The sequence below is a fragment of the Camelina sativa genome, chromosome 14 (assembly GCF_030686135.1).
Source record: "Camelina sativa cultivar CO46 ecotype springtype chromosome 14, ASM3068613v1".
Lineage (NCBI taxonomy): Eukaryota > Viridiplantae > Streptophyta > Magnoliopsida > Brassicales > Brassicaceae > Camelina > Camelina sativa.
This window is the reverse complement of record NC_141893.1, coordinates 27,032,053-27,058,269: the sequence shown is the minus strand read 5'-3', so window position 1 is coordinate 27,058,269 and position 26,217 is coordinate 27,032,053. Positions and strand designations below refer to the sequence as shown.

Sequence of the window (26,217 nt, the reverse complement as noted above, 5' to 3'; positions counted from 1 at the left end):
TATATTTTTAATAATGCAATACCATAAACAATTCAACATAAGTGATATAATTATAGAAAAAAAAACTAAAGTAATAAAATAAACTAAAAAGAAAATATTTGACAAAAAATAATAATAAATAAATAAATAAAATAAAATCATTAACTGGCCATTGATACGTACGCCAGAACTTCTCCAGCCTCGACGTGAAGACAAGAGACGACGTTGGTTTGGTTAATTTGGATTCAGAGGAGATAACGTGAATACAAGACACTAGTTGGGAACAAGAAAAAGACAACTTCTGGCGTACACAGGTAAGAAATTTACAGTATGAATATACCTAAAACGAGATTGCCGTCTCTTTCCTGTTCCCAACTTTAATTATTTTAAAAACAATATTAAGCATTTGGTGTATATATACAGAAAAGGTCAAAAGCAACGCAGCCGGAAAGAATTAGGTTTTGACCAAAGATGGAGCAACAAAAAGAAAAGAAGATAAAAGTCTCCAAAATAATTTCGACCTTTCCTACAGATATAACCTCAGAGATACTTTTAAGCTGCCTGATAAATCTATTGCGAGGATTCGTTGCGTGTCAAAGCTTTGTTTATCAATCACCACCAATCCATATTTCATCAAGTTGTTCGAAACTCGGTACCCACGCAGCCGAGTCTTTTGGTTTGCTTCTTTGAACATGAAAAGTTGTTTGTTTCCTCGATTCCCCAACATCTTCATTCACTTCAGAATTCTAATAGGTCTAACTCATGTTCTCATGAGGAAATAGTTATAGCTGATCAGCCTATTTATGGTTATCATATGAAATTCTCAGGAGGAAATAGTTACTTCCCCCCTACGGAGTCTTTCCAGGGCTTGATCTGCTTTTAAGTAACAGGAACGCCTGTAGTTTGGAACCCTAGCAAGAGACAGTTATTGACTTTACCCAAACCGAGATTGAGCTGGAATGACATAACAATCTTTTTAGGTTACGGTCCGGTTGAAGGAAAACACAAAGTAATCTGCATACCTCTAAAAAGAAGTTCTGATGTGTGTCGGGTGTTCACATTGGGATCAGCTCAAGAATCATGGAGAACGGTAAAAACTCACCATAAGCATCGCTCTGAGTATCATACTTTTGAAGATAAAGAACCTCAAAAGCAAACTCCCAGTTTAAAGATAATTACTTTATTAATAAAATATATATGAGATGTTGAATATTCACATATGGAGATGAGATAAATAACATCCAATGAAACCAAGAAATTGAGATTCGCAGTGTTTCCACCATAAACTCTTTCCTCCTACAAGGATAATTTCTGTTCCCATGAACATTTTGGTTTAACTTCCTAACATTACCTCCATTTAAAACAACAGCTTAAGATGTGAATCTATGACCTTAAATATCACTAGTATGTATTATAATTAATATTTAGTTACATATCTCAACTCTTGAGTTATTAGAGAAAAAAATTTATGAACTTGCAAAGATTTCCTCTGTTCTTTATTCTTCTGGAGAAAATGGACCTTCAAGCTGCTTTCTTTGGCCTGTTAATTAAAACAAGCATTTCACCACTTTAGCCTTTAAAGCTTAAATTTCAAACAAAGAATCAAACCATTCAAAGGTATAGATTAATTAAACCGGACCGGTCAAATATAATGAGAGGAGTATTAAAGATATTGATTTACCGCAAAGATAGGAATGGAGAAAAGGGACTTCTCCATTTCCTCAAAATGTACCAATTCTTGATTGAACATGCCAATCAATTCTGTCAGCTCAAGTAGGATTATTTCAACCTGCTGATATTTAATCACCAAGACAAGTTTCTTATTATCATGTATATAAGATTTTTTTCTTTTTATGAAAGAAAGGTCAATAACATAAATAAAGTGGACTTACTCGTGGGAGAAACTTGATGATGACGTCTTCAATCTCGTCCATGACTTCTATAGCTATGACCATTTCTTCATGTATGGACACCACATCTATCTTTAACCTCCACATGATTAATCTGTTTCTATTATCCTTGTAGGAGGAAAGAGTTTATGGTGGAAACACGGCGAATCTCAATTTCTTGGTTTCATTAGATGTTATTTATCTTATCCCCATATGTGAATATTCAACATCTCATTCATTGGTTTGTTATATATATTTTATTAATAAAGTAATTATCTTCAAACTGGGAGTTTGCTTTTTGAGGTTCTTTCTCTTTAGTGGTATTAGGGCATATCCATCGGTTATATAGGTTGTTGGGGTGTCAAAACAAAATTAAATAATAATACTTTTAATAATTTAATAATTTAATTATTTTTTAGTTTGTCCAATTAATTAAATGATGACAACTATAGATGTTGTATCTTAATTGTTCTAGGCAGAGACACTTTTCATTCATCTCTCCATTTTTTTTTTTTTTTAATTTTTTTTTATTCTTCTGATCCTCTATCAAATATGTCCTATTGGAGTGCTCTTAGGGGCTCGGACCCCGCAGGGTTGTTCTAGGGTCCAAGGTTTTGATATTTTATAGCTACTATAGGTGTTAAGCTCAGCTTATGAAGGGGGAAAGGGTTTGATATATTCTTTTATCTATCATTGTTTCACATCTCAGGAATAGAACAAAATACAGAAGTGGATGGTAATTGGTATGAATCTGATAAACTTTTGTATTTTAATATCTAATAAGGTCTCCTAATTCGCCCTGTTTCTACTTTCTTCTCCAATATAACGCTGTACAAAGATTCTTCAAAATTCGACTAAGGTGGAACTAAACCATTTTTGGAACATGTTTTGGCTCTTAATTTTCCTAAGTCTATACTATACTAAATTACCTTTCACATTACCTTTCACAATCGAGACATAGGTCTACATCAAAACTCTTAAACCAATTTGGTCTAAATAAAACTCTTGTTCTTAAACTAACCGGTTTTCATCTCTCGTTTGATGGGTTAGTCTATGTCATGTTATGTTATGTCTTAAAGTTTAAATTTTTATATCATGTAGGGTAAACAAACGGAAAAATGAAAATAATATATTTTTATTCTTTAGGTTATAATTGGGAAATCTTGTTACAATGGTGTTCAAATATTCGTATTCCAAGGATACCATTTTTCTTGACCTGTTAATCTACATGGACCATTAGGTCTTATACTCCAAACACACGGATGATGGTTACATACATATTGGTCTCTCTTAGTTAATAGAATATCAAACCATTTAGACTCACTTCCCCATTGAAAATGACAAAAAAACAAAGTTGTTTCCCAAACATTAATAGCTTCTCTAAATCCCCAGTGTTGATGAGGGGCTAATGATTGTGAACCGAGATCTTTGTGCTTCGATTTGCAGTGTAGTCCCAATTGAACATGTGGATCAATATCATTGATGATATCAACATCTAAATGCGATCTCGCCTCACATAAACAACCAAAGAGAATAACCATGAATGTGACACTAAACAGTATGTCTAATGCTTATGAGCCACACATTTTGAATAATTTAAATAACAATTGTGAATGTTTTACAAAAAATGAACTTTAGGTTTTAGCATCCCATCTTTTTTTTTGGGTAAGGAGCATCCCATCTTTTTTTTTGGGTAAGGAGCATCCCATCTTTTTATACGTACATCTCAGGAATGAATGACTAAGATTTTCAAAGATCTTGTCTTATATTCCTTCCATTTTTTCTAATATGATTTTTTAAATTTATATTTTTTCTTCTAAAATATATGTGTTTCTCACAAATCTATGCAAAATTAATTGGATTGGTTTTAATTATTTATATTATGCAGATTGTTTTCTTACTGATTGAATTGGTATATTAAATTATGTTTTTGTTAACAATAAACAAAAATTCAATAATTTCTTAATTAGTGTGCATTAGTCTAAAAATCATCTATAATCACATATGCCATTTGTCTTTGTGTGACATGAGTCATATAAAAAAAAATCTCAAATACATTGTTATCTATGTTTACTTCATTAAATAATATCATCATATATTAAATTAACTTCTATTTTTCCCACATTTTAAAATAAATAGTTCACATAATGTTATTGTTAAAATCACTTTTGACATGTGTCATTTTAAAAACTCAAATACATTATTATCTATCTCTGTCTTTATTAAGTTACTAGATAAGGGCCTGCACGATGTGCATGTATTAAAGTTATTGTAGAGAATAAATAATAAATAAAAATAGAAAAAAAAAATATTTCTTGAAATAAATATATAAATAATTTTAGTTAGAAAAAAAATCATATTTGTATTTACCTTCATACACTTATTTATATTTTTATATTTTTAATATATTATAAAAATTATTACAATAATTTAAAGCTAAATTATACTCCACCAAAACTTTTGTCAAATATTCATCATTACAAATATTATTCTTTTCAAATTTCAAAAACGTTTCACAACTTATTACAAAATATTTTACATGCAAATAATTCATCAAAGCAACATTTAATTTAGTAACCACTTACAATTTTACTGTATGTTTCACCGTTAAAAATATACGCTTAAACCCTAAATTATTTTATTGTTAAAGTATGCTCTTTATCACCCCCTATAAAATGTCTTTTAAACAAATTAAACAAATTTTATGTTGCTTGGCATAATTATAATTCTTCTAATTACTAAAATTGTTATGTGACATAATTTCTTTAACCATGAATTTTTGTAACTCCAAAGATATTTTGGATGAACAGGTGAAAATTATCTACTCGATTACAATGATTTTATGATCAACCTAATGAAAGTTGAGAAATTGAAAAAATAGGTACTATAACATAATATTAATAAAATTTTGAATATTATAATCATGATGATATATATAAAACCTTAGATAATTCAGATATATGCTTGACAAAAAAAAATAGATAATTCAGATATACAAAATAGAAACTTTATAAACAATCCAAAACATGACATATGCTATCATCATGTTAAGTATCGATGCCTTATTTACTCCTCGAAAGTATCGCATTGTACCAAAACTACTTATAACTATGATCTTATCTCAAATATTCTCAAATCGTAAGTTCTCAACTTATTTTTACCCGAATCAAAAGTTCTCATATATTTCTCTATATACATGGATTCAAACGGTTTACGAACCAAATTTGATAGAAAACCACATAAATCAGGTTTAAAACCAATTTTAAAACGGTTTACTATTCCAACTTCCTAAAATTTCAAAAACGCTTCTCAATTACTCGATCAAGCAGCTCTTGTTTCAGTACCGGAATCATTGACATTATCCAGAAGAGAAAACTCTAAATTTTGATCAAATACATTAACCACGGACTAATCTTCGAAATTTATAATGCTACTAACTGTAGAATCACTTTTGAAACCTCCATCAGTATCTTCATCCTCAATTAATTTAGCGTGTTTTATATACTTTGATTCCATTTCCTTGCATATGATAGCTTCCATTGAAGAATCCGCACGAATAAAAGACCCACAATAAATCAGCAAAATTATATCAGCGAAAATAAATTTTGACATAAACATGTAAATTTAATATAGATATAATATTATTTTCTTAATTAGTTGTTCCTATTACGTTTCAAAAATAATAATTCTTTTGACATAACTTATGTTATTCTTTTTAATTTTGCTATTCACTATTTCTTGATTAATAATAATATACATGCTTAATGAATTGTTTTTTTTGTTTATACATGTCAAAATCTAATTGAGAAAACACATAAAATATAATTAGCATAGAATAGAAAATATATTAGTTTTCTCAATTTTCCTTTTTGATTTGGGAAAATTTTTTAGATATAATGATGTAAATTTTATGTAGATTTAATGTTATTATCTTAATTAGTTGTTTTAATAATAATTTTTAATGATATTATCTTAATCAGCTGTTTTGAATAATAATAATTTTTTGACACATGTCAACATCTCATCAACATACTTGATACATGTCATGATCCTTTAATGACTAACTTTGAAAACCCAACTTTATATAATAAAATATCATTATATATTAAAATTATATCAAAACTAAATAAACCGTAACAAAAACATTATGTGAATTATTTATTTTAGAATGTACTCAAATACATTACTATCTATCTTCACTTTATTAAATTATATTATTATATATTAAAATTCTTTTAAAACTAAATAAATCATAACAATAACATTATGTGAACTATTTATTTTAGAATGTAGAAAAAATAGAAGATAAATTTAGAACACGAATTTGGAGGAACCTTATTTTATTATAAAATTCTTTCAAATTGGGTCTGTTACAAATATCAAAAATATTTGGGTCTCTAAATTTTTGTTAATGAAGAAGTAATTAATAAATCACAAAAGATGGAACTAAATAGTCATTTTATTGACAGTAACTAAACGAATACAAAGTATGAAATGCTAAAAGAGAACACAAAAATATAAAGTATTAAGAGGAATGAGAAAAAAGTTATTTCAAGTGAGATAATTAATCCGCATGGTACAATAGCCCATCGTTCATCGTTGATTCATTAAAGGGGAAATTGGAAATAAACGACATTTTTCACAAAATAAAACCCAGTTTGGTCTGAGAGGTTTTATCATAATTAAAACCCAGTTTTACCCTTATTTTTTAAAAACCAAAAAAACGAAAATATAAATATATTTTAAAATTTTAATTTATGTACAAAAATAAGAAAACAAAATAGGAAACCTAAACCTCTAATTGATTGAGAGACTTTTACAATATATCATAAACCATAAAAACCCTTTTTTGTTTCTTCTCTTTCACTTTTATCAAGTCGTTAAACCCTCTTTGGTGACATCGACGGTCGCCGTGACTGTCTTCCTCTTGTTTTCGCGATTCAACGCTGGCGGTGACTTTTTTCCCTCCTTTGCTCATCTGGGCGAAGCTTCATTCTTTTCTCGTCCTCCTGTCGATTTGTCTTTCTCTTGTTCTTGCGATACATGAATTTTTTGTTTCCTCCTTTAATTACTCAATGTTGTTTGCTTCTCTTCACATCATATGAATTCATCTTCATATTGCAGTGTAAATCTTTGTATTTTTCTCATCTTGATTTCGTTAGTTTTAAAAAGTCTCAATTTAGCTAGTTTTAAAAGTCTGAATTTTAACTAGTTTTAAAAGTCTGAATTTTAACTGCATGTAGATTTCTTATGCACTTGATTTTACACTCCTACTTCCTCCATGTATGATCTTTAATCTCTCCATTTCGATGAAAGGTATGAATTTTTAAAGCGTCAGTTTCTCAACTTTACCAAATCAGAAAAACAAAAATTTCTCAATTTTTGATCCCTTCGAAGACATCTCCATATCGTAAGTTTTAAAAGTCTGGATTTTATGTTGTGTGAATGATTACTAGACAAATCTGAATTTTATGTGTTGTATAATGAGGTTTCAATTTTTATCTTTACTAGTTGCATCATCATCATGTTTGGTTTCATGGTTCTTTGATTGTAATATGTTTGTCTTCTTTTTCACATGTAAGGTGCATTTCGAAGATTAGCTTCTACATGGATGAAATATCAGAATCAATCGGGATGAACAATGAAGGTACTTTATATAGTTTGACAATTAAATTTTGATTCTTTTCATGAGAACATCAAAGAAGCGCGTATGAAGATTGCTGTCGATCTATGGGAAGCTGCAAATGATCTACTATTACTTGAGCGAATGAATAACTATGTCCCTCCAAAGTTGTCGTCTCATAGTATCGAAATTGACTGATTTTTTCATCTTTTTAGTATGTCTTTAGTTTGACACATTGTATGACTTTGGTTTCATTTTTAACTTAATCTATGGTATGACTTTAGTTTCATTTTTAACATTAAAAAGTCTACCAAAGACAACTTTGTCTTCGATGATTTGTTCACCAAGTCTATCAAACGAAGAAACCGACTTTTAATTTTGTTTAATAAAAACCGACTTTTTAATTTGGTTTAAAAGCTAATCCCAAATTAATAACTTAACTGATTGTGTATCTTGTACCAAACTCGATCCTTTACAATGATACACATAAATCCCCAAATTTAAGAAACCTAAAATATACCTAGTTCTCGTTCGATTGTGAGAAGAAGATGAGCAATGTATCAACAAATTCGACTGGATCAACTAGTGCACACTAATCGATTAGGGTTTGTTTTAACACTTTTAAAATTTTCTACAACACTTAGGGCCTGACTGGTTCAAACGCTGCGGTTGCGGTTGCGGTTGTGGGATATTGCAGAAGCGGGCGATTGCGGTTTCAAACATTATTAAGCGTTTTGAACGACTGGTTTAGCGGTTTAAAATTGGTGCGTTTGCGGGAGGTTTACGACTGGTTGACCAGCGGGTGCAATAGCGATTGGAACATAATAAATGTGATATCTAATATATAAATGTTTAAAAACACCAAAATTTTTATTAAACTTGATTTATAATTAAAATTTATTAAAAATAATAAATATTCAAAAAAAATTCATATTGAAATACTTATTCCTTTATGCATTTGGCTTTTCACCAAAAATTTAAGCAAGTAATTTGATAAATGACAAAACATATGCTTTAGATCGTAGATATTTTCTCTTTTCTCTTAGATCGTGGGTCAGTAGGTAAGAATAATCAAGTGAGAGTTCAGAAGAGTCACTGGTGATTTGTTTTAATATTTTTCACATATAATCTTATTTTCTTAAATTTCTGATGAAATATTATATTTATTTAGATTTTTTTGAACTTATGTGCGATGTGCCATTAAATTTACATCAAGTTTTCCAGGTTATTGTTAATTGGAATATTATTTTCTTCTAATTGTTTATTTTATAATCTCTGCAATTGTATTTGTACTTCATTTTCTCTCATCCTTAATGAGTAAAATGGTTAGATAGAAAATATAACAAAAAAAAATTTCATTATCATTGATTTCTTCCAACAGCAATCACCCGCAACCACAAACGCTTGCAGGAAACAGCTTTTGGAATTCAGTGGTTTGGAGCGGTTGGGAGCGACTAGGAGCGATTGGAAGTGATTTGTGTGATTGGTTCCAATCGCTAGCAACCGCTACCACCCGCAAACGCAGCGTTTGCAGGAGTTAGCGGGAGAACCAGTCAACACCTTAGACAACGTTTTTTAAATTACGTAGAACAAAATCCTAACAATCAATTACGATTATAACTAAATATTAGATAAATATTTAGTTTTGTTTATTAAAGATTCACTTTCTATATTTAGTTGTCTCTAAAAGTTTCATTGTATACATTCTTCATTTCCGTAGTAGACATCTACTAATTTTCTCAGAGATAGAGTAAAAGGAAGAAAACATATTCTAACTGTAACACCCGTACCGTCGCAAAAGACAGAACAACATGTAATCCATCCGGTCTGGCCAAAAACGTTTATTTCTTTAAAATTCACCAACGAACAAACTTCAAACTACAACTCTTGAACTTACTAACCTGGGAAAAAGGGAAAAAAGGGGGTGAGTAAACAAGTTTACTCAGTGAAGAGATCAAACTCTGCCCACTGGACATACAGTAATCATGTTCCAAATATAATCAACAACCATTACTTAGCATAGATTCAGAATGACTATCAGTCAAACAAATAACTTATTTTTCATCAATAACTTCTATATTATTTTAAGTACTTTCGTGGCAACTACCACATTAAAACATTTCTGTTTTCTTTATAATATTTGAGAAGTTTTACGTTTTATAGGTTTGGCCATTAACACTTTTTCTGGCTCCCAAACCCCCTTTCTTAGAAGAACACGGCCAATAGCTCGATTCTTCCCTGCTCGTCAGCGGTTTATGACCTGCAATGAACCCGTCGGTGCATTACAGTCCAACATCCTCAAGTATCTTTTCCTTTCTCATTCTCATGTATGTTCATAATTATAATTATAATAAAAATATATAAGTTAATTCATAACATCAGATTATGTAGCTAATGTGCTTCACATATATCATGTTACAAACAACCTATTTTACCATGCACATAAATCCACACAAACACTTTCAATCAACAAACAGTTTTTGAGTCTATACTCATCAACTATCGAAGAGTACATAAGGAAAGAGGTTAATGTTATCCGCAAATACCACCTTCACCTTAGCCATTAGATTTAATCTTGGTTTATAAATAGCAACAACAGAACCCTGCTTTAGCAACAATCCTCAATCTGCAGCGGTTGAGATTAACCGATCAATAATTATTTCCAAATAATAATCTATGATTTAATCTAATATGCAAACCAACTTCTAAGTCTTGATAAACTGATTTTGGTATTCCTCCAATTAAATTAATTAGAGTGATTTAATAATTAAACTAAACCAAATCTAACCATTTAATATTAACCACCACAAAATGTAATACTACACCAACTCCACAAACCAATTCACGTGACCACGTATTACATACGTTCCGGTTCGACAATCCCAAATAACACTAATCGCACAACACCACAAACTAATTCCTTCGTTCTCGATAATTAAGTCTCGGTTCTGGGAATCAAACTACATTTAGGATCTTTTGGTTTAGGCTGGTTTAATTGTCGGTTGAATAATCAACAAAACAACACAACACAAACACTCACGAGACTAAGCTTCGCCGTTTACCTCTCTCTGTAACTTTTCTCGGCGGCTCAACGTGACGGTTTAGTCACACGGTGGCTACTTCGCCATCCCCATGGCTCAGAAACATACATCACAAGCAAGCAACAAATCAAGGATTAGGGGTCCACACAATCAGTAACTTCCAGCCCAAGCTATAAAACAAATCTAGGTTTCCTTACCTATAATGGCCTCGACGATGGCTACGGCTGCTCCAGTGTCAGCGGGTGACATCTACGGTGACATACGGTGGCGGACTAACCAGCGGTGGTGACCGACGGTGGTGAAGGTTCACGTTCTTCAAGCAACGCTTCTTCTCCACGAGACTCACGACAACAACAAGGCCTCTCGATAAATTTCTTCTTAGTAATAACATCACCAACAACAAGATCACGACTTCAGATCTCCAAGGATCAAGATTAAGCTGGTAGCGTTTTTTTAGGGTTAGGTTTGCGTTTCTCTTTGACGGCAAAATGGAGAAGGATATACATACACAACACACGACATTCCTTTTGTCGTTTTAACCATTTTGCTCCATTTGGGCCTTTTAATGGAATGATCTTAGTAACAGAATAATCTGGCCCAACTATTAAAAATCGGGATGTTACACTAACGTTTTCATAGCATACAGTAAATCGTAGAAGGATTATATTAAAACGTTTAAAAGATAGTGTAAACCATAGAATACAAATTATAAATTTTGTAGAATTCAGAATTTGGGGCCACTAAACTATTTAGAACATAAACTATTTCTGAATTTAGTATAAAATGTTAAAGCACATCATCTTATATATATTTGTTAGGCATGCAAACAGAAAAATATTATATATTTGTTAACCCATAATTAAGTTACTTCTATATTCTTTAGCTGACATACAAAATACTGTCAAACAAAGTAAAATTCTATATAACAAAATAAACGTACCTCACACCTCCTCAAGCCCCCTAGAATTAAGTTTCTAATACTTAGGATATGGTATGACACCTTGGTTTAAAGTCAAGATATAAGCGGAAATAACTAAAAATGAAGTAAAGGATAAAACCTCGTCATGTCACATGCTTCGTGCATGAAACTATGTACTACAAAGAACATAGATATACAAAAAACAAAAATTGTGTTCAACTCAAATCGATTTTATGCAAATTTGGTTTATAGGAATCGTTATTTTCATGTACAAATATGTTGATGTTTTAATAAAAACAGAAATTCAGAATATTATTTACAACAAAACATATATCAAAAATTGTGTTCAACAGAAATCATAAATCGTTTTTATAGAGAAAATAAACTAACAAATAAACAATAGTACATGATTGTAGCCCCGGTTTTGTTATTACAACACGTCGAATTATGGTATATTCGTGCAACATTGTTAATAAATCGAGTTTACTATCATGGAGGCGAAAACAAAGCATTTGCTTTGTACAATGAAATGATGAACGATAGGAAGGAATTCATTCTACTTAATTTACTTACACGTCGCGTAGAGGGGAATGAAGCCTGGTCCTGTTTGCGAGAGAGTTATAGGCAAAGGGGAATGAAGCATGGTCTTGTGATCTTTTTACCAATTAGTCAACTAAATGGAAGTCAATTGTAAAACATAAAATCTAAGGTCTTTTATCACACAACACTAAAGTTTATCTTGTGGATTCGGTTAGATTTAGGCCTTGAAGGGTTTTAGTTTTTAAACTACTTTTTGGTTTCAGTTTTTCTCAAAATCTATTTTTGTAGCCAGTTAAGTTTTTTAGAATAGACAAGTTTTCATAAAAGAACAGGAATCTAATATTTCAGTTCTTCCTTATTTTCTAAAAAAAATCATAGAAAAACCCAAATCCATATTTTTGGGGTGTTCCGCAGAAACCCATCACATTTTTTTTTTCACAGTGCAGAGTATTTTGTACTGATCATTAACAGGGTCGTGGCAGATAAAACAGAGGATGGTATAAGGAGCTCCTTCAGCTGTGATATCAGATTCTTCTATAGCAGGTAAGATCACAACTTTGTTCGGTTGTGGGGTTATATATCCGTGACTTTATATAAATAGTGAATGAAAGCCTTAAGGTTATTCCCAATGAGAGGTTTTTTTTTTTTTTTTTTTTTTTTGAGAGAGGTTTTTACTGTTTTGTGGGAAAAAAATAAATCGGTTAAAAGAAAAAATGATAAGAGAGCCTCTTATTTAGTAGACTCAAATCTGATTTAAGAAACGCTACGTGTCAAGCTGTTGTTGGACAAGGAAAATAATAGAAGAGCAACAAAAATTTATCATCAATCGAGTTCAATCTTTTTTTTCTCTCTCTGTCTCCCTCTCTTTCTCTCGCGATAGAAGTCCCGAATCGACTTTGGAAGAAGATGGAATTGAATGATATGTAATCAGAGGAGGTTGGGGTCGGAGGTGATGCGTAGCGGAGGAGATTGAATCGGCGGAGGTGATGCGTAGCGAAGGAGATTTCGGTTGGAGGTGTTGTTCAGATCTTTGATGCTTCATCAGGAGATTTTAAATGTGTTTTGGACGGTCCCGGTGGTGGAATCGAATCGAGGTATCAACATAGCTACTTGTGCTTTACTCAGTAAGGTGTTGACTATGGTGTATTCTGTGTGTGTTTTAGTTTTGTGTTCTGTCGCTTGGTAGTGTCACAATTCTTGTCAAAGTTTAAAGCTTTAGTATCGATATAGGAAAATATCTCAACCAGTGATTATGAATGCGGGGAATTTGGTTTGACAGAGAGTAACAATATTTGTACTTGTCATTAATAAGATGGCTCCTCCGTTGTCTTTCCTGTCTCCAGGAATGTTTATCCTCTTGGGTAACTGCCAAATTTCACTTTTTTTTTTCTTTTTAATTTCTCTGTTTCTTGGTTCTTTCTATCTCCTTCTTACATTATTTAATTCATTGATCAGTGCTTTTTGCGAAGCGACTGAACAAACAAAACTTAGTTTTCCCAACCTTGCTTGTTCTCAACAAGTTTAGAGAGTATTGAGATCGGACTACTCTTCAGCTTGCCCGATCTTCTCTTTTGATCCAAATATTGGACTCATGTGTTTAGCAATTGCACCTTTACTTTTTGTTCTTTAGATGACATCAACTGCGGGTGGTGGTACTTTGTCATTAGAGTTCGGCGTGCTTAGTCGTTTAACAAATGATCCTGGTGAGGGAAGCTATGAGGCTTTGGTATTCCATATCTAATCATAAATCAGTTGAATCACTGAGAAATACTTATCTATAGCTCTCTTTATTCTCCCATCATATCATTTGGATTTTTAGAGTTATTTTTTACGCTCTCTTTCATGGTGGTCTAACTTTGTTAAAATTGATGTTATAGCTAAATAAATTCTATCTTTTTGGTTTCTTGTAGGCTATGTGTCGTGTGTATCGATTGGAAGCTCGATTTAATATAGTTTTTTTTTTGCACACCGTAGTTCTTTATTCTTCCTCTCTCTCTCTCGAATCTCTCCGATTTTGCAATCAGAATAGAGTCGTTTCACAATCGATTGGAAACAAGAGGAGAACCTAGAAATAAACATCATCAAACGAACGGGAGATCCACAAATTCGAATTCAGGAGAGAGATATAAACCTGTGAGATCACTGGTGATTAGGACGAGAGAAGGGTTGATAAGAGACAGAGCAGGACCCACAATGTTTTTGATATCATTGGCTCTTTCGGGATGATGAACACTGAAATGGAGATCGGACAGCTGAATAACCCAAATCAATTCTTGCCCAGTTCTCGCTGCAATCACTCTTCTATCAATAATGTGTGTACATGGGACGACCTATATCTCAACTCTCGACATTACACCCAATGCATATCTCACCGTTGGATTTGTCAATGACTAGTTTAACTGGTTGTGGATCTTGTGGTCATGATCCTTCACTTGATTTTGATTTTCTTCCAGGAAGTCCTATGTATGTTGGTCATAATAATCTGCAATCTCAGCCTAACTTGGCTATATCAGACATGGATAATCCTCTGATGACCGACATTGCTTTGACTACATTGGAAGAGTTGCTTAGATTTCTTCACACAAATGAACCTCTGTGGACAAAAACAAATGGCTGCAGAGAACATTTTCCCAAGATCAAGTAACAGAGGGAAGAACCATAACTTTCGAGTCCAGGCATCTAGGTCTTTTGGAATTGTTTTCATGAATGCCATGGCACTTGTCTACATGTTCATGGATTGTGTAAGTATCTGATACATCTCCAACATTATGTTTATCACCATTGGTTGTACCATTTCCGATTAAGTTTCTCCCATTTTTTGCAGGTCAAGTGTGCAGAACTCTTTCCCTCAATCATTGCAGCATATAAAACACTTGCAGTGATCTTTTCGGGAATGGGAGGTATCCATGAGGGTGCATTACATCTGGTAAATTTATAGTAACTCTCCTTGTTTTGTGATGCATCAAAAAGGATTCAGATTTCCTCGTATATTTACTTTTTTGAAATGCATCAAATATTTTTGAAAGCATCAATAAATTAACGAAATGCAATAATTTCTCATTTTTATAAAATCTGAAATGTTTAAACATGTATACTAATTATATTCTAAATTTTTTATTTTCAAAAAAAAATATTTTTTTCAAAATAAGAACCCCAATTAGAGAGTTATACCATTGTAGAGGATAATTTTATTTAGGATTTTAGAAATTCTTATTTATAAAAAGTACACAATATATATTGTTAAAAAAAAAGATAAGAGTCTCAAAATAAATACTACCATTGGACTTGCCCTTAGGGCCAGCCAGGTGAATATATCCAAGATTAAGAGAATATTGAAATTTGGTATTATTAAGAGAATTAATTCCACGATTTAGAATCATCCAAAAATGAATTATGTTTAGATCTTAATTACATTAAATCACATTAATTTGATTTAAAAGGATATTTTTTCTTGAATTTGTCCCATTATGCTTTCTACGCTTAATTTGCCATTATGCCTAAACTACCCTTTTAATAAATGAAACTAACTTTTAAGCAATTTTAAAATTTCAATTCCCAAAAAACAAATTTCTAGAAATAAGAAAGATGTTGCCATAAGGTGTTTTTGATGAAAATGTATGGTGTTTTAACATTCAAAAAAAAAATATTCTGCAACATTTAGAATACATTTTCTACTAATTGTATATATTCTGAAGATATTAGATTATAAATTATACATACTATACATGTTCTAAATAATCTATATTAACATTTTCACAGCAGTTTGGGCAAAGAAGGCTTGAAGTTGGAAAATATTTACATCTCATGCCATTGACATTTAATTTTTAGTAAAAAAAAAACTAAATTATTGAAACTGATTTACGATTAAAATACATTAAAATCGGAAGTAATTAGATATGATAAATATGGTAACTAATTATTTTTTTATGATGATAACAAACACCACATTTATCGGAATATTTTTTCGATTTTTTAATAAATGAATATATTAATTGCTTACAAAAATCTTTCTATCAATAGTGATTTGCAATCTCGAATTAATATCTAATAATGAGAATATTCCATATCCTAATCTTTTCACGTTAATTAGTTTTGTAAAAATTTTATTGAGCCATAAATCAAGGAGGATCCACGCTCATTCCATCTCCCATATATATGATGTTTGCAAACATTAAACCGAAAATATATATGTTGATGAAGCAGGGGAAGTGGGTATGTTGGTGGATACCGTGGTGGCGGTGGTCATGGCGGAGGCGCTGTGGTGGATTTTTCAATGGTGAATCAGCTGATTTGAATGACCACAAAAGACTTATGAGCGTCGTAGTGGGACATATCGTGGGTAAGCTTTCTTTTTGTTTTGTTCACTATTTTGGTTGGGTTGTTTAACTTCTAATGTTTTGTGAATTTTTTTGTTACTTGAAGATGTTAGTAAGTGATAAACAACGTGAGGGAGTGATCATGAAGTACAATGAAAGGAAGACAGTGTAAAAAAGACAGTGAATGAAGAATGATCATAAGGATAAGACATTACGGGAGCAACGTGTAATATATTGTTGAAAATCTCCTACACGCAAAAGAGACTTTGCCCAACCAACGACGTTGCAAACAAAATCATATATGTTTGTTGCAACATTCATAATTTAAATTTATATGAAATCTATGTGAGTAACTTTAGTGAACTAGATTTGAATTGAAATTATACCTTTTAATTATATGTTGTACGTTTCAAATTATGTATATGATTTTTACAATTATTAAGATTCTAAAAATATATATATATATTAACATTTTTGCGGCACTTTTGCCAAAGTAGTCTTGAAGTTTGAAGGTATTTACAACCAATGTCATTATCATTAAAACATTTTTAAAAAAGTAAAAGATAAAATCAAAATATGCAAAAATAAGATATGCGAATTAAATATCCTCCTATCAATCCAGTATAATGTTCCTAAATTATCTCCACCTCCGAGCCTAATAATCTGCAAAACTAAACAAATTTTTCGCCATTACAATATAGGAAACTCTATATTTGCTCCAATCAATCATATTCAATTACTTCAATCTTTTTAATATCATATTCAATTACTTCATTTTTTTTAATTTTTAAAAAAATTCCTCCAGATTTTCAGTCTTCGATATATAGAAAATCTAAAGAGTTCCTCTGCTAAATATAAACTATTTAATCTACAACGAGATTTGTGGAAAAGTACCACTACCAAATTAATTTCTTAAAAAATACATACAAGAAAAATCTTAACTTCCTAGACAGTCCGATTTCGTAATATACATAATACACAGTAATATAAATAGATATTATTTATATATATTACATATTTATATAAACATAACTATGTAAAAATCTTAACTTCCTAGACAGTCCTCACAATTAAGTATATCGGGATTACGGATTTTAGCTAAGTACGTTTGTAGTTGGCGGGTTGTCCCAAAAACTACAAATATATGATTAAAATAAATATATTATATATAAATAATATTTTTACATAGTTATGTATATATTATACGTGAAATATGTGATAATGTGAGGAAATATAATGTATACCAATTAAGATATTTACAAAATATCTTTATTATAAGTTATTTTAAAATTTCTTTTTTTTCTTTGCCCACTAAATTTTTAAAGAATAATTAATATAAAATTTAGATCAGGGACATGCTTAGGCATAACTTTAACGACTTCGGTCTTCGCGGGTTGACCCGCTGCGGTCCAAGAAATAAGAAATGTGGACCGACCTATTTGACACCTCTATATACATGATTATTATAAACAAAAATAAATTAATACTATAAATTAATTTATAACAAAAATAAATTATTGTGTTGTATACCATAGAATTAACAATCAAAATACAACTATACAATCTTAAACATCAAATAAAACGTATAAAATTAACTAACAATTACATCTTAAAATTTAATGATTTTAGTAAAAGAAATAATCTCGCTGTGTACCGCGGGTTAAAATCTAGTGTAGATAAAAAATTCTACGCACTCTACTTGTTCTGAAAACTTTAGAATAAATATATCTTCTAAAAGTTTTAGAAGTCGGATTTTGTATGTGTTCTACAGAAACTAGAATATATATTCTACACATAACTCTATATTCTAAAAATTTTAGAATTTGTTTTCATCCCTTTATACATATTCTACCGAAGTCAGAATATGAAATCTACATTTTATCATGTGCCCTACGGAAATTAGAACGCTAATTCTACACTTTACTCTATGTTCTTCATAATTTAGAATGTATATTCTACAATTATGTTAAACAAGAAAACTGTATCCTAAATTAAAGGAAACAAAATATTTACGTAATCCCGAAATTATGCAAATCATATATATTCTTAAGATTACGTTCTAACATGTTTAGAAAACGTGTTCTGAAAACATTATTAATCGATTTGGTTAAAGGTTTTTCATCATTTTCCTACGCTTGCCAACCTAAATTTTATGTTCTTTCATTCAAGAGTTCATTTTGCAGTATGTTGCAAATCTATGTAACATGTGGTGTATGGAGATGTATCGGCCAAAATGAATGGAGATTTATTGTTGATAAAGAAAAACGTGGGAGACTTCTTACTTTTCAAGCCAATTCAACTCTTGAAGAGCTAAAGATGATAGTTTTGGAAGACTATGAAATACAACAAAATATGGTTGATGTAGAATTCAGTTATTTACCCTTTGATCTCAGTGTTGATTCTCCTTTGGTTGTTATGATGAATTATCGCCAAAGTGAAAAAATTTGTTGCTTATTGGAGAATGAAGAATAACATACGGTTGTGTGTGACGTTTAAAGCCACGCTGAATGATAGAAGCAATATTGATCTGAATAAGGAACCAAGCGATTCAAGTGAGGGAGGCATTGACGTTCTTCTGCGTGAAAAGCTGCCAAAATTTGTGAGCAAAGCAAAACCGAATGATTGTAACTTCATAACTTCTAAAGGACGCTGAAGTTGGTGAAAGATCTATGATGGTTGATTCTATGAAATATATACATCATAGCATCCATTTCCTGAAAAATATTTAATTGCAAAAAAAAAAATTGCAACTAAAAAAATATATATTTAAGTATTACATAGCATTACAAACAAAAAATATTGAAAAGTACCTCATTCCAAAGCTAGACGTTGCTTGTCCTGACTCGATTTAGTAATGCATCATTAATTATATTTGGATCCAACTTAATCATTTTGCAAATACACAAAAACAAAATACTATGCATAAGCATCTAAAGAGCATAACTCTGTAACAATTATAGTAAAATATAATTGAACAACTTACCCCCTTGTTCTATGCCACTCTGCAAAAGCATCGAATCGATCATCAGAAACGAACACCAAAATAGAATCCATGTCAAATTCACCCGCGTTTCTAGGATTCAATCTTCGTACGTCATCTTTGCACAATACATTTTGTGTAGGATCAAACCCAAGTACATTTGTTTTTTGAGATAGGTGTGTCCTACTAATTTCTGTAAAAATTCTTGTGAATCCAAATTAAGATCTATTTCACTATGATGAGTGAAAAGATCATCAACTAAAAACGTTTCATCCTGCCCATACAAAAAGATTAACAAAAATATTAACACTTATTATTACACCCACAAACATACATATCCGATTACATATTCTTTTAGAGACTTAAAAAAAAAACAAGCTCATAGCATAGAGATTTAAGTTTTACGTACCACTGAATTACTCTTCTTTTCAGTTGGAACGGATGGTTGCTCAACCGTGGCTCTTGTGCTTAGTGTTATTCCGGCTGAAGATATAGTATCCATCAAGAATGAGACATTACTTTTCTATCTTTTCCAATCGACTGTAAACCTTCTTCTCAAAACTCGAGAAACAAGTCTCAAACACACTAATAAAAGACTTCATTTGTTCATCAGTTGTGGCTCGTTGTGTTGTTTCTGCTCGCTCATAGAGCAGTTTCTTTTTCCTCCTCTCGGCACCATGATCAGGTTGTCTCTTCCTTTTACAGCCTGACACTTCATCATAACCAGCTTGCGTACTCTCACCACTCTTCGTTAAACTAGACCCTTGATTTTCTTCGCCAACCTCACTGTCAGCATCATCTTTTTCTTGAATATGTTCACCCTCCACATCATCAACTTGTATTGTTCCCCAAACATGGTCTCCAAAATCATTTCCAAATGTGATCATAGCTTTCAAATTATCCACTTCACCATTGCTAACTTCGTCAGGCCATAAAAATTCAATGGATTCAACAATGTCAAAATCTTCAGTAAGAGAAATGAATGGATAAACAACATCCTAAAAAAAAACGGTTAGAAGTTTTAAACAATGACATCAACAGTTAACATAAAACATGTGATAAGAGTTGGATTGGCAAAGAAAGTACATTCGGTCCAAATGTACTTTCTAGTTGGATGATATCATCATATGATACTTTGGTTGCGCCTTTCCAGTTAGAACATCGAGGAGCTTCTCTAAATTCTGTGATAATCTTTTCTCCCAACAACTTTCCAATGTCTGGAATTGCCTTCACCCATATTTGAAATGTATATGAGAAACCATCTAATGCATAGCTATTGATCTTCTTCAAATCTTCTCTTTTTTCTATGATAGACTTAACAAGACTTTTAAAAGCTTTAAGACCCCAAGGATAAGTCCTCACCTTATCAAGATCTATTACTATCCGGATGTATTTCACTACAAGAAAACATGGAATTGCCGACTGTAAGTTGCGACTTAAAAAGCACTCGCTAAATTTAGTGTCGCTAAATTTAGCGACTGCAGTGCGATTGTTTTGCTACTGAATGGCTACTAAAATAAAACAGTCGCCTAGTAGACGCTAATTCGAGAATGATGCAAAATTTTGCAGTTTAGTCGCCTATTTGCGAGACCAATTTGACAGTCGCCAAACGTTGTGACTAAGCAGCTACTTATTAGCGACTGATATATTTAATTTGGGGCTTAAACCAAATTTGGGCCGTAATAAAACGGCGAAAACCCAAATCAATCTCATCCTCACCCCGAGATACCCTAATCCCTCATTTCTCTTCATCAGTCGAGACAAACCCTAGATCTCAATTGCTCTCAATCGAGAAAACCCTAAATCTTCACCCCCCCCCCCTCCTTGTATCTCTCGATTTTCATGGCTGGAGTAAAGAAAAGAGGAGGAGGAAGAAGAAACCCCTTAAATCGAACCACTGGAACCTCACAAACGGTGAGTCAAAGACCCGCTTCTCTTCCCAGCCAATATACCTTCACGCCGACGAACCAGCGAGATCCAAATACTGACTCTCAGGGAATTCCTGTCCCAATCCTCCAGCCTCCAGCGAGACCTACACCTTCTTACCGAGACTATCCACCTCCGACAAATTTGTTCCAGAACTCCAGGAGCTTTCCAGGAACATCCCCTTCCAGCGAAGCTCCAATCAGGCGTCCTTTTCCTCAACCTCTAGCCTCCGCGACGAATCCACCAGAATTCTCGAGTCAACTTTGAGAGTCTCCTCAACCTTCAGTCACGAATCATCATCGACAGTCTCCTCTACCTCCACAGTCTCCTCACGTCTCAAATCATCAACCACCCTCTTCTCAACCTGGTAAACCTCGAGCAGCTTCTGCATCGCATCACAGTTCTCAAGCGCAAAACTCAGATGAGGAAGAAGAAGCTGATTCTGAGGATGACGGTGTAAGGCAATCAAATCTCCCAGATGATGTACTCGATACTTTGCATGACATGCTTGTCCAACTAGGCCGTGAGTTGTATACCACTGTCCTCTCTCCCTCATTAGAGCGTGGAACCGCTTGGTAAGATTAGAATTTTTAGTTGATTAGTTTGATTAGAATTTTACTTGAATTGATTAGAATTTAGGTTTGTTTGTGTTTGATTAGAAGTTTAAGAATTCTGTACTTTCGATTTGTTTATGTTTGAAGGTTTTTTTTTGTGTTTGATTAGAATTTTACTTTTGATTTGTTTGGTTTGGTAAAGACAAGTCATCAATTACCCGAAAGATTACAAAAGTGTTTACAAACAAGTTTGATGGTCCATATTACAGTTGGGGTTGTGTTCCTACTGCAAGAAGAGAAAAATACTTCTTGGAATTCGTAGTAAATTTCTTCTCCTTTCAATTTGATTTCTGTATTTATAGTTTTTTTTTTTTGGTTTTTTATATCACTAACACTAGTCTTCTTTTGTAGAAAACACACACCTGGGATCCTTCACTAACCGGTGTGGTTCAATAATAGTTCTATACCATTTGTCAAAATCGTATGAAAGACATGGTTTCGAAGGCAGCAGCTCAGCGAGATCAAGTGAAACTGATTTGGATTGAGAAAACTTTGTGGAAAGAAATGTGTGACTATTGGAACACAGAAGAAGCCATGGCAAAGAATGCAACCACTTCAGCAGCTTGAATGTCTGATCGTAATGGTCTTGGCCCTCACAAGCATGTACCAGGGCCGAAGTCTTACTTACAAATCGAACAAGAGATGGTGAGTTACATCATAACCTTTTCATTGTTTAATTACTTGACATCATATGGTTCTTAACCTTTTAATTGTCTAACATTTTAGGAAGTGGAATTGGGAAGACCGCCAACTATTCCTGAAGTTTTTCTCAGGACTCATACCAAGAAAGATGGTACTTTTGTGGATAAGAAAGCGCAAGCAATTCATGAGGCATATAAGAAAAAAAGGGAAGCTAAGTTGGCTGCTCTGGATAATGATGAGTCTTCTGATGGTACTTCACGTCAATCAGAGCTATCTCACGAGGAGGATGATGAGCTTTTTCTTTAGGTAATTTGCTACTTTCCAATAGTTATTAAGTTTTTCATTATTATGTAATGATGTAACTTTTTCTCTCTGTTTTGTTTATGCAGTCTACTTTCATAAATGATAGAGGAACATACTTTGGAGTTGGAAGCCTAGGGAGTTACATCGACGGAAAACGGAATTTCCCTGGAAGCTCTTCTACTTTCACAAGCCTGCAACAACAGCTTGAAGAAGCTAACCGCAAAATAAAGCAACAAGCAGCTCTACAAGCAGAGAGGGACGCAGAGGCTTCACGGGTTGCAGCTGAGGCTTTACGAGTTGCATCTGAGCAACAAGCAGAGATCTCACGCTTGGTGAGCTTCCTCAAGACTGACCCAAACTATGTCGCCTTCCTCGAGTCTCAAACCAATGACCCAAACCCTTCTGATGTTCAAAGTTAGGTTCCTTCACTATCCCTCCTTCCCTCATGTTTATGAAAACTTTTGTAATATTTGCAACTTGTACTCTTGGATGCTTTCTTGAACTTATGTTGGATGTAAAATTAAACTTATGTCTTTGTTTAATTTCATGTTTGTTATGTTTTAGTTATAGTTTTCATAATCAGTTTTGGTATTATAAAATCAAATAATTCATCTTTACCAGAATTTTTTTAAAAACATGATAATTAAACAGTCGTAAAACAGTCACCGAAACATACACAAAACAGTGACCAAAACAGTCGCAAATGAGTAACCAGATCAATCGCTAAAGGGTTGCAATTCAGTCGCTAAATTTGGCGACTGGATGGCGAGGGAAGAACGACCACAATTATCAGTCGCCAATTAGTAGCTCCGTTTCGACAGTTTAGCGACTGATTATTTTAGCGACGCACTGTTTACTGACTACGCATGTCAGTCGCCAATCAGTCGTTACTAAGTAGTTTGCGACTGAATAGTGACTGTTTTAGTAGTCGGCGATTCCATGTTTTCTTGTAGTGTTTGAGTGGAATATACTTTTTCTCATCCTTATCCATAATCAACCCAGCTATCACAAGAAGATACACCAATCGGATCTTATCTTCTTCACTCCATTTGTGAATTATAGGTAAGTGCACATCAACCAAGCTCTTAATGCTAATAGTCGTACCTTTTCTCTTCATCAATTTTCTCCAAAACCCACCATCATCTTTCCAATTCTCTAAATCACAACTAAAATCGACAGTGCATTTGAGCCCAGTCACAGCATTGTGAAAATCTGAGTGGCTTCCCTCCAAACACAAACCATATCTCTCTTTTTTTCTTTGTAACCAATTGCCTAGACATCATGCTGTGTATCAAACGCCCTGAATACCCTAAACTATTCTCGTAGATTGCAAACACATGTGAAAAGAGTGGATCATTCTTCACTATCTCATACTTTTTAGGTAATGCTTGTTTGACTTTGCCCAAGATAGAAATTCGACAGGAATTGTTAATCTTCTTCTCTTGTGGCTCAAATCCATCTCTAAATAGGCTTTTTGGAAATTCTGTTTCCATAGCTACAAAAAAAATGAAATTCATTAGTATGAACCCAATTCGCTATCCTAACACATGATGAACATGAAGGATTACTAATACTAACCAAAACTATTTGTAAGTTTACAATCAATGAAGTCTTAATACTCATTTCAGCTCAATTCTAAACTCTTAATAACAAGAATTCATAGGCAAAACAGAGTCTCATGAAATGAAACCTTGGAATAAGTAAATATCTCAATCTCACAATGATTTAGTCACATATACAAACTATATTGACATCACCCAAAAGCAAAACTTAGTTTAAACGATACATTATCAAATTTGGGGAAAAAAAAATAGAACCACAACAATCCAATCCAAACCAAAAAACCAGAACCACAACAATCCAATAAAACAATTGCATGCATCGATTGAGAGAGAGAGAAGGTACCGGAGAACTTCGATTCTCGCCGGTGGGAGAAGCTACCGGAGTCGCCGATGGAGAAAAACTGTGTCGATATCGAGAGAGAGTAAAAAAATGAGAAATTTAATTAAAAAGGAAGTATTTTTTGATTAAATTTAGGAAGTACACAAAATAGAAGTTAAAAAAAAGGGAATTTTGTTTTTTTCTACAATTAAGGGTATAATTGAGTTTTTTTGTATAGTAAAACCTACTATACCAAACCTCAAAAAAAAAGCATAATCGGACAAATTAAAAAAAAACGTCCTTTTAAATCAAATTTTCCTTAAATCATTGTTAAGAAAAAGAAGAAAATAACCTAAAGTCTTTGGTGTATATATATACCGAAAAGGTTCAAAGTCTATTAATTAGGGTTTTGACTACTAAAGATGGAGAGAAAAGTCTCCAAAAGACTAAAATTAACTTGGTACTTTCCTATAGATCTAACCTCAGAGATACTCTTAAGGCTGCCTGAGAAATCTATTGCGAGGATTCGTTGCGTGTCGAAGCTTTGGTGTTCAATCACCACGGATCCGTATTTCATCAACTCGTTCGAGACTCGGTACCCACGGCCGTGTCTTTTAACCAGCTTCATTGAAAATAACAAGTTGTTTGTTTCCTCGATTCCGCAACATCATCATTCACTTCAGAATTCTAAAAGGTCCTACTCTTGCTCTCAGCCTATTAATCTTTATCATTTCAAATTCCCATTAAATTATGTCTTACCCCCTACGGAATCTGTCCAAGGCTTGTTCTGCTTTCAAGAATCAGCAACACCAATAGTTTGTAACCCTAGCACGAGACAGGTCTTAACTTTACCCAAACCTAGAATGAGCTGGAAGAATCTAACAGTTTTTTTAGGATACGATCCGGTTGGAGGTAAACACAAAGTATGTGCATACCTTACGGAAGAAGTTCTGATGTGTGTCGTGTGTTAACATTGGGATCTGCTCAAAATTTATGGAGAACAGTCAAAACTGAACCTATACATCGTTCTCGCTGTCATACCTATGGGCGATGCATCAAGGGGGTTATATATTATATAGCCTACGTTTATTGTAACCGTGTTTGGGTGCTAATGAGCTTTGATGTCAGATCTGAAACGTTTGGTATGATTCAATTACCATCGGATGTGGATGTTCATAAATGTCCTCTCATAGCTTATAAGGGGAGTTTAGCTTTTGTTAGAACAGAGAGCTTGAGGGATGGTGGTGATAAAATTATATTTTGCATTTTGGAAGATGTAGAGAAACACAAGTGGTCGAGTAAAGGCTTTCTTGCATCTATGGGGCACATAGGTGTGTTTCTGAAAGTAAAAGGTTGCACTCAGTCTGGTGAGTTTATTTTCGTATACTCCACGTCTCGATATACTGATTTTATTTTATTTGATCCGGTGAAAAAAAGCTGTAAAAGAGTCACACTTGAAGGAATCGCAGAAGACAAATCTAGGCGCAATAATGGAGTAACAGACGGACGGATTTATCTGATCGATGCTTCCCCGAATCACGTTGCGAGTCAAATGACTTTGTAA

At 32.8% G+C, this 26,217-nt stretch overlaps 1 protein-coding gene, 1 long non-coding RNA gene and 3 pseudogenes across 19 annotated transcripts; 3 read left to right on the top strand and 2 right to left on the bottom strand.

The window, feature by feature from the left end:
• Window positions 1-450: 450 nt before the first annotated feature.
• Window positions 451-26,217, top strand: LOC109128727 (putative F-box protein At1g47765; annotated as a pseudogene).
• LOC147928683 (uncharacterized) lies at window positions 1,144-1,760 on the bottom strand. The gene is made up of 2 exons (XR_015580965.1): window positions 1,661-1,760; window positions 1,144-1,519 (listed from the first exon to the last, which is right to left on the bottom strand). It is a non-coding gene; the product is annotated as an uncharacterized LOC147928683 (long non-coding RNA).
• Window positions 2,984-3,592, bottom strand: LOC104743920 (S-protein homolog 20 pseudogene; annotated as a pseudogene).
• LOC104742282 (homeobox-leucine zipper protein HDG11) lies at window positions 12,628-16,760 on the top strand. 18 transcript variants are annotated; one of them, XM_087485736.1, is made up of 7 exons: window positions 12,759-13,085; window positions 13,622-13,694; window positions 13,902-14,303; window positions 14,445-14,732; window positions 14,816-14,917; window positions 16,192-16,330; window positions 16,414-16,760. In XM_087485736.1, the coding sequence occupies exons 4-7, from the start codon at window positions 14,577-14,579 to the stop codon at window positions 16,425-16,427; spliced, it is 411 nt and encodes a 136-aa protein (XP_087341862.1). In that variant the 5' UTR covers window positions 12,759-13,085; window positions 13,622-13,694; window positions 13,902-14,303; window positions 14,445-14,576; the 3' UTR covers window positions 16,428-16,760. The 18 variants fall into 18 exon arrangements, with proteins under 18 accessions (XP_087341867.1, XP_087341866.1, XP_087341862.1 ...); XM_087485733.1 differs by having other exon boundaries at window positions 12,820-13,085; window positions 16,195-16,330; XM_087485744.1 differs by having other exon boundaries at window positions 12,820-13,085; window positions 13,622-13,717; window positions 13,966-14,303; window positions 16,195-16,330.
• Window positions 22,332-23,339, top strand: LOC147928682 (uncharacterized; annotated as a pseudogene).